This window comes from Lagopus muta, chromosome Z (assembly GCF_023343835.1).
Source record: "Lagopus muta isolate bLagMut1 chromosome Z, bLagMut1 primary, whole genome shotgun sequence".
Lineage (NCBI taxonomy): Eukaryota > Metazoa > Chordata > Aves > Galliformes > Phasianidae > Lagopus > Lagopus muta.
Genome location: NC_064472.1, coordinates 14715841 through 14728623, shown reverse-complemented (window position 1 = coordinate 14728623; position 12783 = coordinate 14715841). Strand labels below are relative to the sequence as shown.

General features: G+C 40.7%; 2 protein-coding genes across 7 annotated transcripts in view; one reads left to right on the top strand and one right to left on the bottom strand.

Annotated features, from left to right (window-relative positions):
- Nucleotides 1–10680, bottom strand: part of NNT (nicotinamide nucleotide transhydrogenase) — a 43766-nt gene extending 33086 nt beyond the window's left edge. Inside the window, exons 1-6 of one of the 6 annotated variants that reach the window (XM_048932316.1) lie at nucleotides 10576–10680; nucleotides 9574–9768; nucleotides 3366–3595; nucleotides 1314–1531; nucleotides 849–936; nucleotides 71–159 (exon numbers count right to left, since the gene is read on the bottom strand). In XM_048932316.1, coding sequence (XP_048788273.1) covers nucleotides 71–159; nucleotides 849–936; nucleotides 1314–1531; nucleotides 3366–3595; nucleotides 9574–9724 — 776 coding nt within the window. In that variant the 5' untranslated portion in view covers nucleotides 9725–9768; nucleotides 10576–10680. The other 5 variants (XM_048932317.1, XM_048932315.1, XM_048932318.1 and 2 more) reach the window with 5 other exon arrangements.
- Nucleotides 9723–10757, top strand: LOC125687018 (uncharacterized). The gene is made up of 2 exons (XM_048931736.1): nucleotides 9723–9820; nucleotides 10079–10757. Exons 1-2 carry the CDS (start codon nucleotides 9723–9725, stop codon nucleotides 10755–10757), a joined length of 777 nt encoding a protein of 258 aa, XP_048787693.1.
- The last annotated feature ends 2026 nt before the right edge of the window (nucleotides 10758–12783 follow it).

Sequence of the window (12783 nt, the reverse complement as noted above, 5' to 3'; positions counted from 1 at the left end):
CTTAATACTGCTTCAAAATGCTTTAACTTAGAATAATTTCAGATTACTGTTACTTTTCTCACAAACCCACCTGGTATCAAAACCACGAACCACTGCACCCATTGATTTAGCTGCTCCTGCAGAAGCCAGGCCAGCAACTCCTCCTCCAATGATCAAGACCTAAAATGACAACATTATCCAGATTAAAGCAAAAGCTAGAAGTAGGACTGGTTAGAAAAGAAGCAACAATGTGCCACTTTCATAACAGCAGATAAACTCCATTATACGCAGTCATTTCAGGGATTTACCTTAAGACATAGAACCAAGAATTGCTTCAGTAAAGTTGCCCTGTAAATGTCAAGTTTAGAAGATTTAACTCCTAGCTTCACCTATCTGGGAGTCAACTCATTTGTGGCTAATAATTCATGTAACTAGATACAGGTTTCCCCCATTTCTCCTCTTTAAGTTTTTTAATTTAATGTATCTTCATCCCACAGTCTACCTACAATTCCAATGAAACTGGAATTTGAGCAAAGACTTCAGCACACCAAACATCTCAACATCTCTGATTACTCCTACCTGCATACTTGCCTTTTCCAATCTGTCAAAAAAAAACAAAAAAAACACATATATCTAGTCTGAAGTTCAAAACTAAGCAAACATGAATAAAATTTGAATTATTCTATTCTTTCCCCACAAAAAACCCACTATAATCAATCAGCAAAAACCTACATGGAAATAGTAACACAGGTTTTCTCAAGTTTCTACAGTTAGTCTCAACGAAAGAAAAAAAGACTCTCACAATTTTCAGCAGTGGTTAACTGTGTTCACAAACATACTTATCATACTGGTACAGCATCTGCACATACCTTGGCTGGAGGAACTTTACCAGCAGCTGTGATCTGACCCGTGAAAAACCGACCAAAGTGATTTGCTGCCAATACAACAGCTTTGTAACTGTCGAATAAGGAAGAACACATTTCAGTATTTTCTCAGGCTAACTACAGTTCCATTCACAACAGCCATCAAAAGGACACACATTTGCCTACAGCATGCACACAATGAAGAAAATTTACTACTTTGCAGAAAGCTCACTTAAGCAAGCAAGCACACATTCAGAAAAAAGATGATCTAACTCTTTGGATATACACAGCTCAGTGCAAAGTGCTTAACCTTGCTATTTCTTTCATCACATCTGCTTTTATATCCGTCCTGGAATGGGTGACTGGACACCAAGTTAACATCAGCAGAGTTACCTGAAAATACACATCATTCTGCAATTATGTCTTCTATTAACAACAGTAACAACAACAACAAAATAAAATGCTTCATACCCAGCAATGTTCGCCATGGAGCTAAGTGCATCATATCCCTGAGCAATGGTGACCCGTGGAACTTGATCCATAGCCAAGACAGTAGTTCTTTTTTCTGCAAGTTTTTTCAGGAGGTCTGGATTTTGTGCTGGGTAGATAAAACTAATCAGGGTAGGTGCTGTCTTAAAAAGGTCTGCCTCGTGTACACCTAAGGCTGGATTATGCATAGGAGCTCTCACCTAAAAAAAAAAGAGAGAAGTTTCCAAACTAACCAGCGCACAATTCACTTCTTTTCTTCTAGCTTGCAGTTTGTTCATCCCTGTCCACAATGTACACAAGGAGGGAAGTATATCAAAGACTGTTCACACAACTAATCTGAGTAACTGTACTTATTAGCTGCAGTACATTTAGTGGGAACATTAGAATTTAATGAGGTTTGACAAGGCAATCCCAAATATGAGTACCAACTGGGAGAACTCATTGACTACAGCACTGCAGAGAAGGACTTGCAGGTCCTAATGAACTCAAAGCTGGACATGAGCCAGCACTGTGCTCTTGTAGGCATGGATACAGTAGGCCTTCTGGGCAGAATCAAAGGAGGGATGGGCAGCAGAGACAGCTGCCCAACCCTCCTTCTGCTCTGTTCTTGTGAGGCTCCATCTGAAGTTCTGCATCCAATTCTCAGACCCACAGTATAGGAACGATGCAGAGCAGTTAGAGTGGGTCCAGAGGAGAGCCCACGAACATGATCAGAGGGCTGGAGCATCTCTTCTACAAAGACAGGTTGATGGAGTTGGGCATGTTGAGCTTAGAGAAGAGAAGGCTCCAGGGAGACTTCACTGCAACCTTACAGCACTAGAGGGGAGTTTACAAGCAGGAGCGGACTGATTTTTCACACAGTCTGATAGTAACAAGACAATGAAAAATGACTATAAACTAAAAGAGGAGAGACTTAGATTAGATGTTAGGAAGACATTTTTTACTCAGAGAGTGATGAGGTGCTAAACTGGTTGCCCAGAGAAGCTGTGTGTGCCCCATGTGTGGAGTTCAAGGCCAGGCTGCGGCCCTGGGCAACCTAATCTAGTGAGTGGCAGCCCTGCCTGTGGCAGGGGGTTGGAACTAGATGACCTTGAAGATCCCCCCAGCCTAAGCCATTCTATGACTTATTAGAATTAGCTCCAGGCAAATGGATGATAGAGCAACAGTAGTCAGGACATACTTTCAAAAACCAATGCACCCATTGCTTCTAACCAGCAATTACACGCAGCTGTTATAAAAACAGCCGTTTTCAAACAAAATGTCTAAATATAGGTTTTAATTAAGCTCAACTGGCTATTCTGAGCTGGTCACTAACATATCAGATACAGGAAATTTCAAGCATGAAGTCCAGCAGATAATTACCTTGATCTGTTTATATTTAATTACCACTTATGTTTAACTTACCACTTTTCTTATAAACAAACCTACTTAAGATAGCTGTTCACAAACTGTGAGAAACACCATATTCATTCCTGACAGTACAACTTCAAATACAACTTTAAAGGAAGCCTCAGTGTGATTAAGATCCATTTTTTCCTCTCAGGACTCTGCAAAGCCTAACACATCTGAAGCAACTTTACTTGTAGCAGTCCTCCTTGACACTCTAGTTAGAAATGCTTCTAAAATACACTGCTTCTGAGTGATTGTTGGACTTAGACACCCGCATCTTCAAAATTCTAAGCAACTCTCTTTGAAGACTTATTTGGAGTTATATGTTGATAACCTCAGTGCAGAAGTATTTTAGAGCACGGATCTTATCTGATTAGTATCTTGAACTAGTAAACCTTTCTCTATAAGACACAAATTCCCCAAGTTAAAACTTGGTAAGAAATTTTTCAGTGCTGCTGTTTACCAATTTTGTATCGTAACTGTACAAGCAAGATATAGAGGCAGAATTAAATTAGAATAAATAAATAAATAAAATGAAAAGACTTTGAAGGAATTTATATACTGAGCTTTCAGAAGTCCATTAGAAAGGTTTGACCTGTGAGTTTCAGAATACAAATGCAAGAAATATATAAACAAAGCACTTACTTTTACAATCACATCAGAGGCCAAGACTTCCTTGGTCCCCTGGATTTTTGCTCCAACTTCTCTGTAATGATCATCAGAAAATTTGGAGGCTTCTCCAGCACCAGACTCCACCACAACATTGAAGCCCTGCTTAATCAAGGCTTGAACTCCAGCCGGCGATAGAGCCACTCTCTTCTCATTCTCAAAAATTTCCTTGGGTACACCTACAGTCAGCTGTTTGTAAGGGATTCCTTTGAGAGTGGATAGGATAAGATAAGATAGTGTCAGCTGCACAGAAAATAACTGAATAGCTATTAACGGCATTCTTCACTATTGCACAGAGACATGCAGACACATCACATGTAGTCCATCTCCTCAGGGATGGCAAAAAAGAATTACTGTTTTCTAGTGGTGCAGTTTACATTTCCTCAAATAAGACTGACTTTCTAGACATCCTTTTTATTTCAGGCACCAGCAAGTAAGTACAATCCACCCAGTGCTAACAACAGTTTACTGTGGTTCAAAACCATCAGACTTCATACAGTTCTACAGTTACAGAACATGTGGTATCCCGGTGATCATTCATTCTAACCGGGCTAAGACAATGTGACTACAGAGGGTTTTAGAGGGTTTTTAACTTCACTGTGAAGAAGTAAATAAATGAGTTAAAGCAGCTGAAATGCATTCTAATTGAACTTTTTTTAAACGTATACCAAAACCATCTTTCAGTTGTCTTCAGTCATTATTTACAAATGTGACAAACATAACACAAAAGATCATTGAAAGGCTGATGTACAACTCTAAAAGTTGCTACAGAAAATTAAAAATGTGAATTTATCACTAGCTTAAGAACCATGGAATAACAGCCAACTGGTTTGTTCAACTGCACTTCTCTTCAATGTTATCTCCTCCTTTAATGCTCTTGCAAGTTTTGCCTGACAGTTAAACTCTTCAGATTCCCATCGTGGTTTATATGGCTTATATACATTATTCATAACTACAGTCTCAGGCAGGATAATCAGATATCACACTGCTACATGTTTGTGTTAGATAGTATGCACCCAGGTCCTGTTTGTAACAGCTTTCACAAATATCTCAGAGAATTTAAATCTAGGTTTATATAAAACAGGCCTACAGTGAATACGCATTAATGAAAAGTAGCTCCAGCAATCTAAGTGGGCACTCATACTAGAAGTCAAACGTACAAGACTCAAATTACAAATACACTTTTAAATTGGCCACCAATACCCTGCATGTTATCACATCAGTTGTACCAGACTAGTAAGTAACATGTTGCAAGTTTTAGTAAGGCCTGCTTTTTGCTTTTTTGTTTGAGATTGAAACAATCAAAACAAAATCAAAACCACTTCATACTATGAGAACATTGAGGAAATTAATTATTTTGATGTTTCTGATTCTAAACCCATCAGTGACATATAATTAGGACTGCAAAGGCTGAAAGTGTAATATAAAAATTTCATTTGTTAAAAATCCTCGAGATAGTACAGTTTGTAACATTTTGAAAATACTAAGTGATCTAAGCAAGAATTTTTAGCAATTATCTGTACTTCTCATCCATTAGGAAAAAGAAAGTTAACAAATCAATATAATCAATAAGACTACACCATGGAAGACAACCATACAACAACCTGCTTTACTTCCTATTTTTATTTTTATTTTTTTTTTTTACCAATAACTGCCTTACTGGCCGCTTGGAAGATACAGTAACTGTTGCTGTCATTCATACAAATTATTCTTGCCTCTGAAGAGAACTCTTCCCTCATCTCTTTTCCTCAGTATTCAACAATTAAAAGCCCTGCTCATGATTTTCACTAAATCATCTCAATGAAAGTAAACTCGTCTTTTAAAAGCAGAAGTGAAACTACTGGAATTTACTGAAATAACAAAAAAATAATGATTTCAGAAAATAAATAGCTCCAGGACTAAAGGCAAAAAGCTTTTCATGAAGCACTGAGAAATATGAACTAAAATGCTACCTTCCTGTTCACCTGTTTTAAGTTTTGCAGTGAACAAATACGCATGGAGGAAGAAATAAACAGCATACAGAGAACAGAAGGATGGTTATAAATTTAAAGACACACAAACATTTAGTAAAAGCTTATACACTTCTCAAAAATGTGTGTACGTATTTTCTTAGCTGCTAAGACCCAAGGCTGAATGAGAAGTGATACTTACATTCTATTTTTGTTCACTTGCTTTTGTGTGGAATAGCAGAGCAGAAAAGCAAATGGCTCAGAAGGATGGGACACAAATACATACTATGAGACAAATGTGTTTCCTCATTTCCTTCTTTAACATTATGATGTGTTGCATCCAATAAACACAGGTAAAGATTTTTCACATTTGCACCCTCTCCATTAAGAAGAACAACCACAGACCAGCACTGAAGACTACATCCTCCTCCAGGCCTTTCAGAGACAAACATTCAATAAGTGCCATTCTTCTGTCCTATTTTCTACTCTGTCTCACTACCAAATATCTAGCAACCAGAACAATGAACCAACCAGATGTCAGTTTGCTTTATCTAGAGAAGGAATAGGATGCTTTTCAAGGAGATTCCTCTGATCTACTACATCATTGAACAACAAAAAGGAGCAGACATCTACAACTGCAAAGCAAAGATCTGTGCTAAAACTTCAGGTGAGGGTATGATGAATAAAGTATCTGAAGGAATCTCAACTATCAACACAAAACACAGATTTGAATTTAGCAGTTTCATTTAAGTCATCAGTTCCAAAAGGCTGAAATCTGCAATTTATAAACTTAGGATCTTGATTTAGTTTTCACCTCAAGAAATTACATCTGTTATCTTTGTTGGGGATTAAAGCTGAATGAATGAAGCTTCCAAGTTTCCAGGCCTCTACATGAGATAACCTTTTTAAGAGCCATTTAAAATATGTTTTAATAACTTACTGCTTTATGACACCCATAATATTTTCCATAGGCAAATGGAGTTACAGATTCCTTGACCAATTTTTGAGTTGTATGAAAATTATGAATTTGTTAATTGAGTAAGAGATGCACATACTTTTTCTGATAAGAAGAATCTATGCAAAAAGAATGTTGCCAATTGCAAAAGTAGAATCATTAACTTTCACAGGCCTTAGAAACTTAGTATCCCATATATGTATTGGAATTTAAGAAAATCAACAAGAATAAAGTAATTTTAAGTAAGTTGCTCTTATTACTATACCTTCTCATCCTCTCAATATAATCTCCATTGAGTAAAGAGAAGAGGTGCAAAGCACAGATTCAACTTTGGGTAAATAAAATCTAGATCTCCAAGTTTCAAAAGGCAAACAATTAAGATGAATTATAAAAGAATCTTCTCCACTTAGATTATTCCATATCCAAATCAAGTGTTAAAAGAAGATCCTAAATTAAAACTATCAAGAAAGTTCAGAATATTTTGTGAAGAAAATGAAAGAAAAATCCTTTTTTTTTTTTTTTTTTTTTTTAAATCTCCATAACCTGATTTCAGGAAGTAGCATGTAAGAAAACAGGATCAAAAAATACCAGAGACTGTCCCAAAGAAAAGAGAAAGGAGAAATAAGCTACATTTTCTGAGATAGTAAAATGAAACCTGCCTAAATGCTAAATTTATTCCCCCGTCAGCTTTAAACAAACCATCTCACCTGTTCTGAAGACGAGGACAAATTCCGAAGAACAGCAATATGATGTAGGCAAAAAAAAAAAAAAAAAAAAAGAATGATACAGAAGATTAAACAAACACTTGAGCCCTGTTCTTACACAAGTACCGAGATTTTTTAAAAAATGTTAGGAGAATGTATGTGGTTTGTGAATAATGTGTACCTTATCTATAGAATTAATAATGAACTGTTGTGGTTAAAAAGATACTCAAGACTTAGAAAAAAATAGAAAATTTTAAGAAGGAAACATCAAAATTGAAAGGACATCAATAATCCCAAGATAGATAGAGTGAAAGTTACAGATTTGTGGACAAACCAGTCTGGAAGTGCAAGAAATATGAGAGCCAATTACTCCATAAGCACCTATTACCAGGGTTTGGAAAAGTTCTGCATCTGTTTCTGAAGCATCTGATGCTGGCAACTGGAATACTTGCTTACTCCTGCATTAAAATCCCTATGTTTCCGAGAAAGAAAGAAAATAGTAGCAAAGTAAATAATAACGAGACATATCCATGCTCCAAAGTCTACTATTCAACTGACTCCATACCTCCTCATTGCAAAGGCAGCTGTTACTCCTGTACATAAGATATCAGGGACAAAATGTAAGCATACCTGAGAAACTGGAATGAATAGCTACAGGCTCAACAAGAATTACAGTGTGCTATTCTTTTACAAGAAATTAACCTACTTAATATTACATCAATTTTCCCAAGTGTCAGTTTAAGGAAACGTAATTTCTAAAATTAAGAAAAAAATGTAGCTACCTCATATGCTATTGGAGTTTGTTTCAAAAGCACGTAGAAGTTTACACAGGCTACATTACTGCTAGTCATTTGTCATTCAATTACTGTTTTATCCTTGATTTGCCCTCTACTGAATGACAAATCTCATGTTACCAAAATGAAACATAAGGACAGCTTAATTATCAACCAGAAGATTTATCAACCCTCATAATTTTCAGCATTGAACAACTGCATTGAAATATTATAAACAGTACACAATGAAGCTTCTACAAGAGGTCAAAAATGACAGCACTGAGTGTTTAAAGATATTACATCATTAGATTTCTCACTTCATTTTGTGAAATCAATTCCTAAAAACTAGAGAATAACCCCATAGACACACTCAAAAAAACTGAAGAGATATTTCAATTTCACAATCAAATTTGTTGTTAAAGCCATCACAAAACAAGAGCTCCTTCCTGGGACGTTTGAGAAAGAACTCTGAACTTCGTTCCCTACATCCCAGGTTAATATGCTCAACCAAGAGACAATTTACAGTGATAAGATGGACAGACACCTCTCACATTTAAATACTGAATTGGAAGAAGAGGGGTGTGGAAGAAGCATCACACATTAATGGGATATAATCCTATGTTCTGATCAGTTTTGATAGATTCCAGATTGCTACAGTGTCAGTCAGATGGAAAAAAAAACTACCACACAACTTTAATAAAAAGGTATGTAATACTGACTATCAGGAGCTGACAGAATAAACAAACAATCTTCTCTCAACGCATTTTTTTCAGAAGCCCCAAACGCCATGTCACTTATTTGAAAGGACTCCAAACACAACACCCACTGTCAGAATTGGCAGATACCTGAGTTCTATGGTATGAGATCTATGGTATGGTTCTTACAGCCTTCGTTGTCAAAACAGAAAACATCTCTACTTTTCTGTGCCTCCAAAAGACCTGATAATGCGGCACCTATGGTGCACTGCATGCACAATCAGCCTAGCTCTCCACCTTATCTGCTTCAGACTGAGGACCCTGGACTAGCATTGAAGAAAGGTCCCCACTGTCTTTCAGGGATACATGACCTGTACAAGATAATGGTCAAAAATACCATTAAAGCTGTCTTACATAACCTCCAGTCTTCTGCTTGTCAGACTACATATAGGGTAGGACAGAAGAAAAAAAAGAAGAAATAGATTTTCATACACCACGCTCACGTCAAAAACTAGAACCAAGGACTCCCCAATCCTACCCTCCTTCTTTTCTTTTTCTAAGAACATCTGAACTTGTCCATTACCAACACTGAGTTGAATTTATTTAATCTATTTAAACATACGAACAAACCCTAACCATAAAGATGCAGTCCAGAAATTCCTCAGAGTGCTGCAACATAAATCAGTTTCATGGAAAAAACAAGTCATGATTTTTCTTAAGACATTATAATTATATCTGCATGCAACTATGCTTTCAGATGCTCCCTTTGTGAGGGATGTATTTCCCCCTACATTCACACAAAGAGCCACACTACCAAAACTCATGGGGAACTCAGGCTGGTAATAAAGAAATACATTCGTTTAACTGAGAGAAACATTGTGTCAGCAGAAGTTCTGACCACCTACCTCTGAAGAGTATTTGAATCCACTGCACTCAAAATAAAGACAAATACCTTGGATAAGGTATATTATACAATAGCCTTGTAAACTAGCATAAAATTGAACTGCCAGCCACTGGCATGGCTTAAGTGTGTCCTTATTAAGGTTTTTCTATGCTAACATATCTAAATGAATTTTAAGACAAGGGATTATTTGCAACAGCCATTTACCTGGCTTCAGGGCTGCCTGGGACCAGAGTGCCTGGTGGGTTCCAAACATTCGCAAACACGGCATCTTTGTGGAGTGTACCTTGGGTGGAAGCACAGCACCAAGGGCAGGCACTGAGCACCCAGTGACAGCAACGCGCAGAAGGCTCGCCATGTCGCCCCGACCTCCCAGCCGACTCCTTGCCACGTATGGAATCCCTGCCGCGCACAGGGAAACAAAGCGACAGTTAATAATGACAGGAGGCAGAAGGTATGTAAACTCAGCAGCTGAAGTCCGGAGGACCGCCGCCCGCCATAAAACAGTCATTTTTCTCTACCTTTTCTTGCCAGCTGGAACACAAAATCAACTTTTTCGAAGTGAGGTAACAGAGTAAAGCTGGGGAGGAGGAAGCGAGTAAAACTATCGAGCTAAACAAGGACACGACAGAACTGACCTTGCAAGCTGACCCACACGTTGGCATGCCGCGGCTTAGAACCGCATTCTCTTCAGACCATCGCTCTAAACAAGGAGCTCCGACCGCCCCCGGGACCCAGACCGAGTCGGGCCGCCGCCCGAGCCCCCGAAGGGCCGCAGCCCCCCGCGCAGGAGCCGCGCCCGACCCGGACAGGACCGTGAACGGCGCTTCGCTCCCAGACCCACCGCGCGCCCTTGCGAAGGCAGCGAAGCAGCCAAGTCAGCGTCCCGCCGCCTCAGTGGCACCTCCCGCCGACATTTTATACCCGGTGGCTCCCGGCTGACCTCGGCCCAGCCGCTCGCTCCGCGCCGCAGTCCCGGCTCCCGCGCAGGGCGCGCCCCCAGCCCACCAGTCACCGCCTTCCTCCCGACCTCCTCCCGCTCCCGCTGCCCTTCCTCGACTACGGGAGCGCACCGCCTCCTCCCACCCCGCCCACGCTCCTCGCGGGAACGAAGCGGAGGTCTCGCGGCGCCGTTCCCGGCCCCAGCTCCTCCGCTCCGCACCCACCGGCCGTGCCGCCGGCGCCGGCCCCGCCGCGGCACTGACCGACCTTGGGGTGAGGCGGCGCAGCGGGCCCGGAGAAGGCGGAGCGGGGGTGGAGCAGGGGTCGGGGGGACGACCCGGAAGGAGCGGGGGGAGCGCGGGAGCCAGTCACGCGGCGGCCCCGGCCTCGCGCGCGGACGGGGCGTGTGTCACGTGACGGCGCTGAAGTCGGGCGCGGGGCGGCGGTGAGGTGTTCCAGGGCGCGCGCGCCCCGTCCCGCCCGGCGCTGAGGAGAAGCCTGCAGGACGTGGCGGTGGCCCCAGGGCAGCTGTTGGGCCGGCTGTTTATAAACACGTTTCTGTGAAAAAAAGCCTGTTAGAGCTCATCTTACGTGCTGCTGCGCCCTCTGTGTCTTGGGCCCTGCTGACCGCGGCGGCGAGGTACCTCACGGGTGTCACTTCCTGGGGATCACTGTCGTATTGAAGCCAGTCCTTCTTTAAAACCAAAGAGCGATTGCCCCATCTTCTCCCTAATTAGAAATAACGTCAAAAAAAAAAAAAAAAAACAGCAGGTCCGTGCAGGCCTGCGGAGCTCCGTGTGAGGCTGCCAGGGCGCGGCTGGGCGCTCCGGGAGCGGGAGTTGCGATGCGGTTGGTGCACCCAGCCTGGGACACGCAGGTGGAACTGCGGGCACTGCTTAAAGAGGCTGACGATTACGGGTAGTATCTGGGGATTACAGTTTTGGCTTTCATTATTATCAGTTTTGGTTTTTAGTTTTTTGGGTTTTTTTTAAGATTCCTGCTTTGGGATGAAAACTTGGATTCCCGCTCACTCTGACGCAGATTTCGGTTGTGTCTGTGAAGGAAAGATGAATCTGAGATCACATTTTGCTCCGCAGTGTAAGTAGCTGTCAAACACTCCTTCTAGTAAAGTGAAGGGAATGTCTGTTAAGTGAAAAGAACTCACGTTTGTGACCAAAGGTAAAAAGTTGTCTGGCATAGTAATGATAACCCAAGGAGCTTAATTCCTCACGGATACACATCTTAATTCATGAGATTTGCTTTACTGAAAGATGGGTGCATTGAACAGTGGTGATGCCTGTACTATTATGTTTCTTAAAGCCTCTGCATTCGGAAACCAAAGATTGAGAGTCTGACTTCTCTTTTCACATTGATCTAAGCTTTTCTCTCTTCCCAGATTTCCAACTGTGACCAGAAGTCACACACAGACCTTAAAACTAGGACTGAAAAACAAACAGAAAAAGAAAACAAACAAACAAACAAACAAACAAAAAAGCACTGAATAAACTTAGTTATTTTAGTAGCTTTTTTTTTTTTCTTGAAAGGTTTGGCAATTCTGCTCACGTCTGCTTTTGTCAGTTATTTACAAAAGTGAAGTCTAATGCTTTGAAAAATCAAAACTTCCAATACTTGTTCTGGTTTCAGTTGTTCAGTTTAGATTGATTTCTTTGTCAGACTTCACTTTCAGCAGTAGTTGCATAGGGTCAGTTTTTCAATGTACCCAATTAATTGTAAATGTGTCACCTTCACTATCTGGCCAAGTTTGTCTTGACAAAAATCAGTCCAGTACATACCTTGGGGAAATAATATATCTTAACTGTGCTTTATACTCTATAACCTACATTCAAAATAGTAAGGTGTAACAATAAACAGGGACATACCGTCTGAGATGTCACAGTAATTATATTTTGAAAACGGGACAGTGCTATTTTGATTTCCTACAGGTTTTCATATGGGCTCACATATTTTCCATCTTTATGAATCATCACCTGAGCTGGAACCAGCACGTGAACCTTTGGATTGGGCTTTGGAAACACCAGGTGGGAAGGTCAGGGTCAGGCTGTTCTGGGAACCAAACTACAAACACTGCTGGGCTGCCAGCGGCGGCATGTGCTGGACAGCCCAGCGCAACTGCTCTCTCCCCGAGTGCAAAAATCACAGAGCAAACACAGCAGGACTCTGAACAAAAATAGGCGAATTAAGTTGCAAAGGGGTGTGTGAATTGAATCATTTGCAGTTAGTGAGATAATATAAGAAAAATGCATTACATAGCCTGTCTTGTAGAGTGAGTTCTTGCTGGCATTGAAGGCTGTAAAACTAAACTTGTTTGTTGTCACATCTGATGTAGAAATTATGCACAGAAATTCACCATTCACGAACACGGTTTTATTGTCACACTGGAGGCCTAACTGTTGGCTAAATTTTACCTTCCAGTTCAGCCTGCAGCTTTTCCCCATGCCGCAATTTTCGAGGAAA

What these genes read in the sequence shown, in the direction of transcription:
- LOC125687018 (XM_048931736.1), top strand. Translation starts at nt 9,723, where the DNA reads ATGTCGCCCCGACCTCCCAGCCGACTCCTTGCCACGTATGGAATCCCT. An exon ending in ATAATGACAGGAGGCAGAAG is followed by an intron (nt 9,821 to 10,078) that starts GTATGTAAACTC and finishes GCTCTAAACAAG; the next exon opens with GAGCTCCGACCGCCCCCGGG.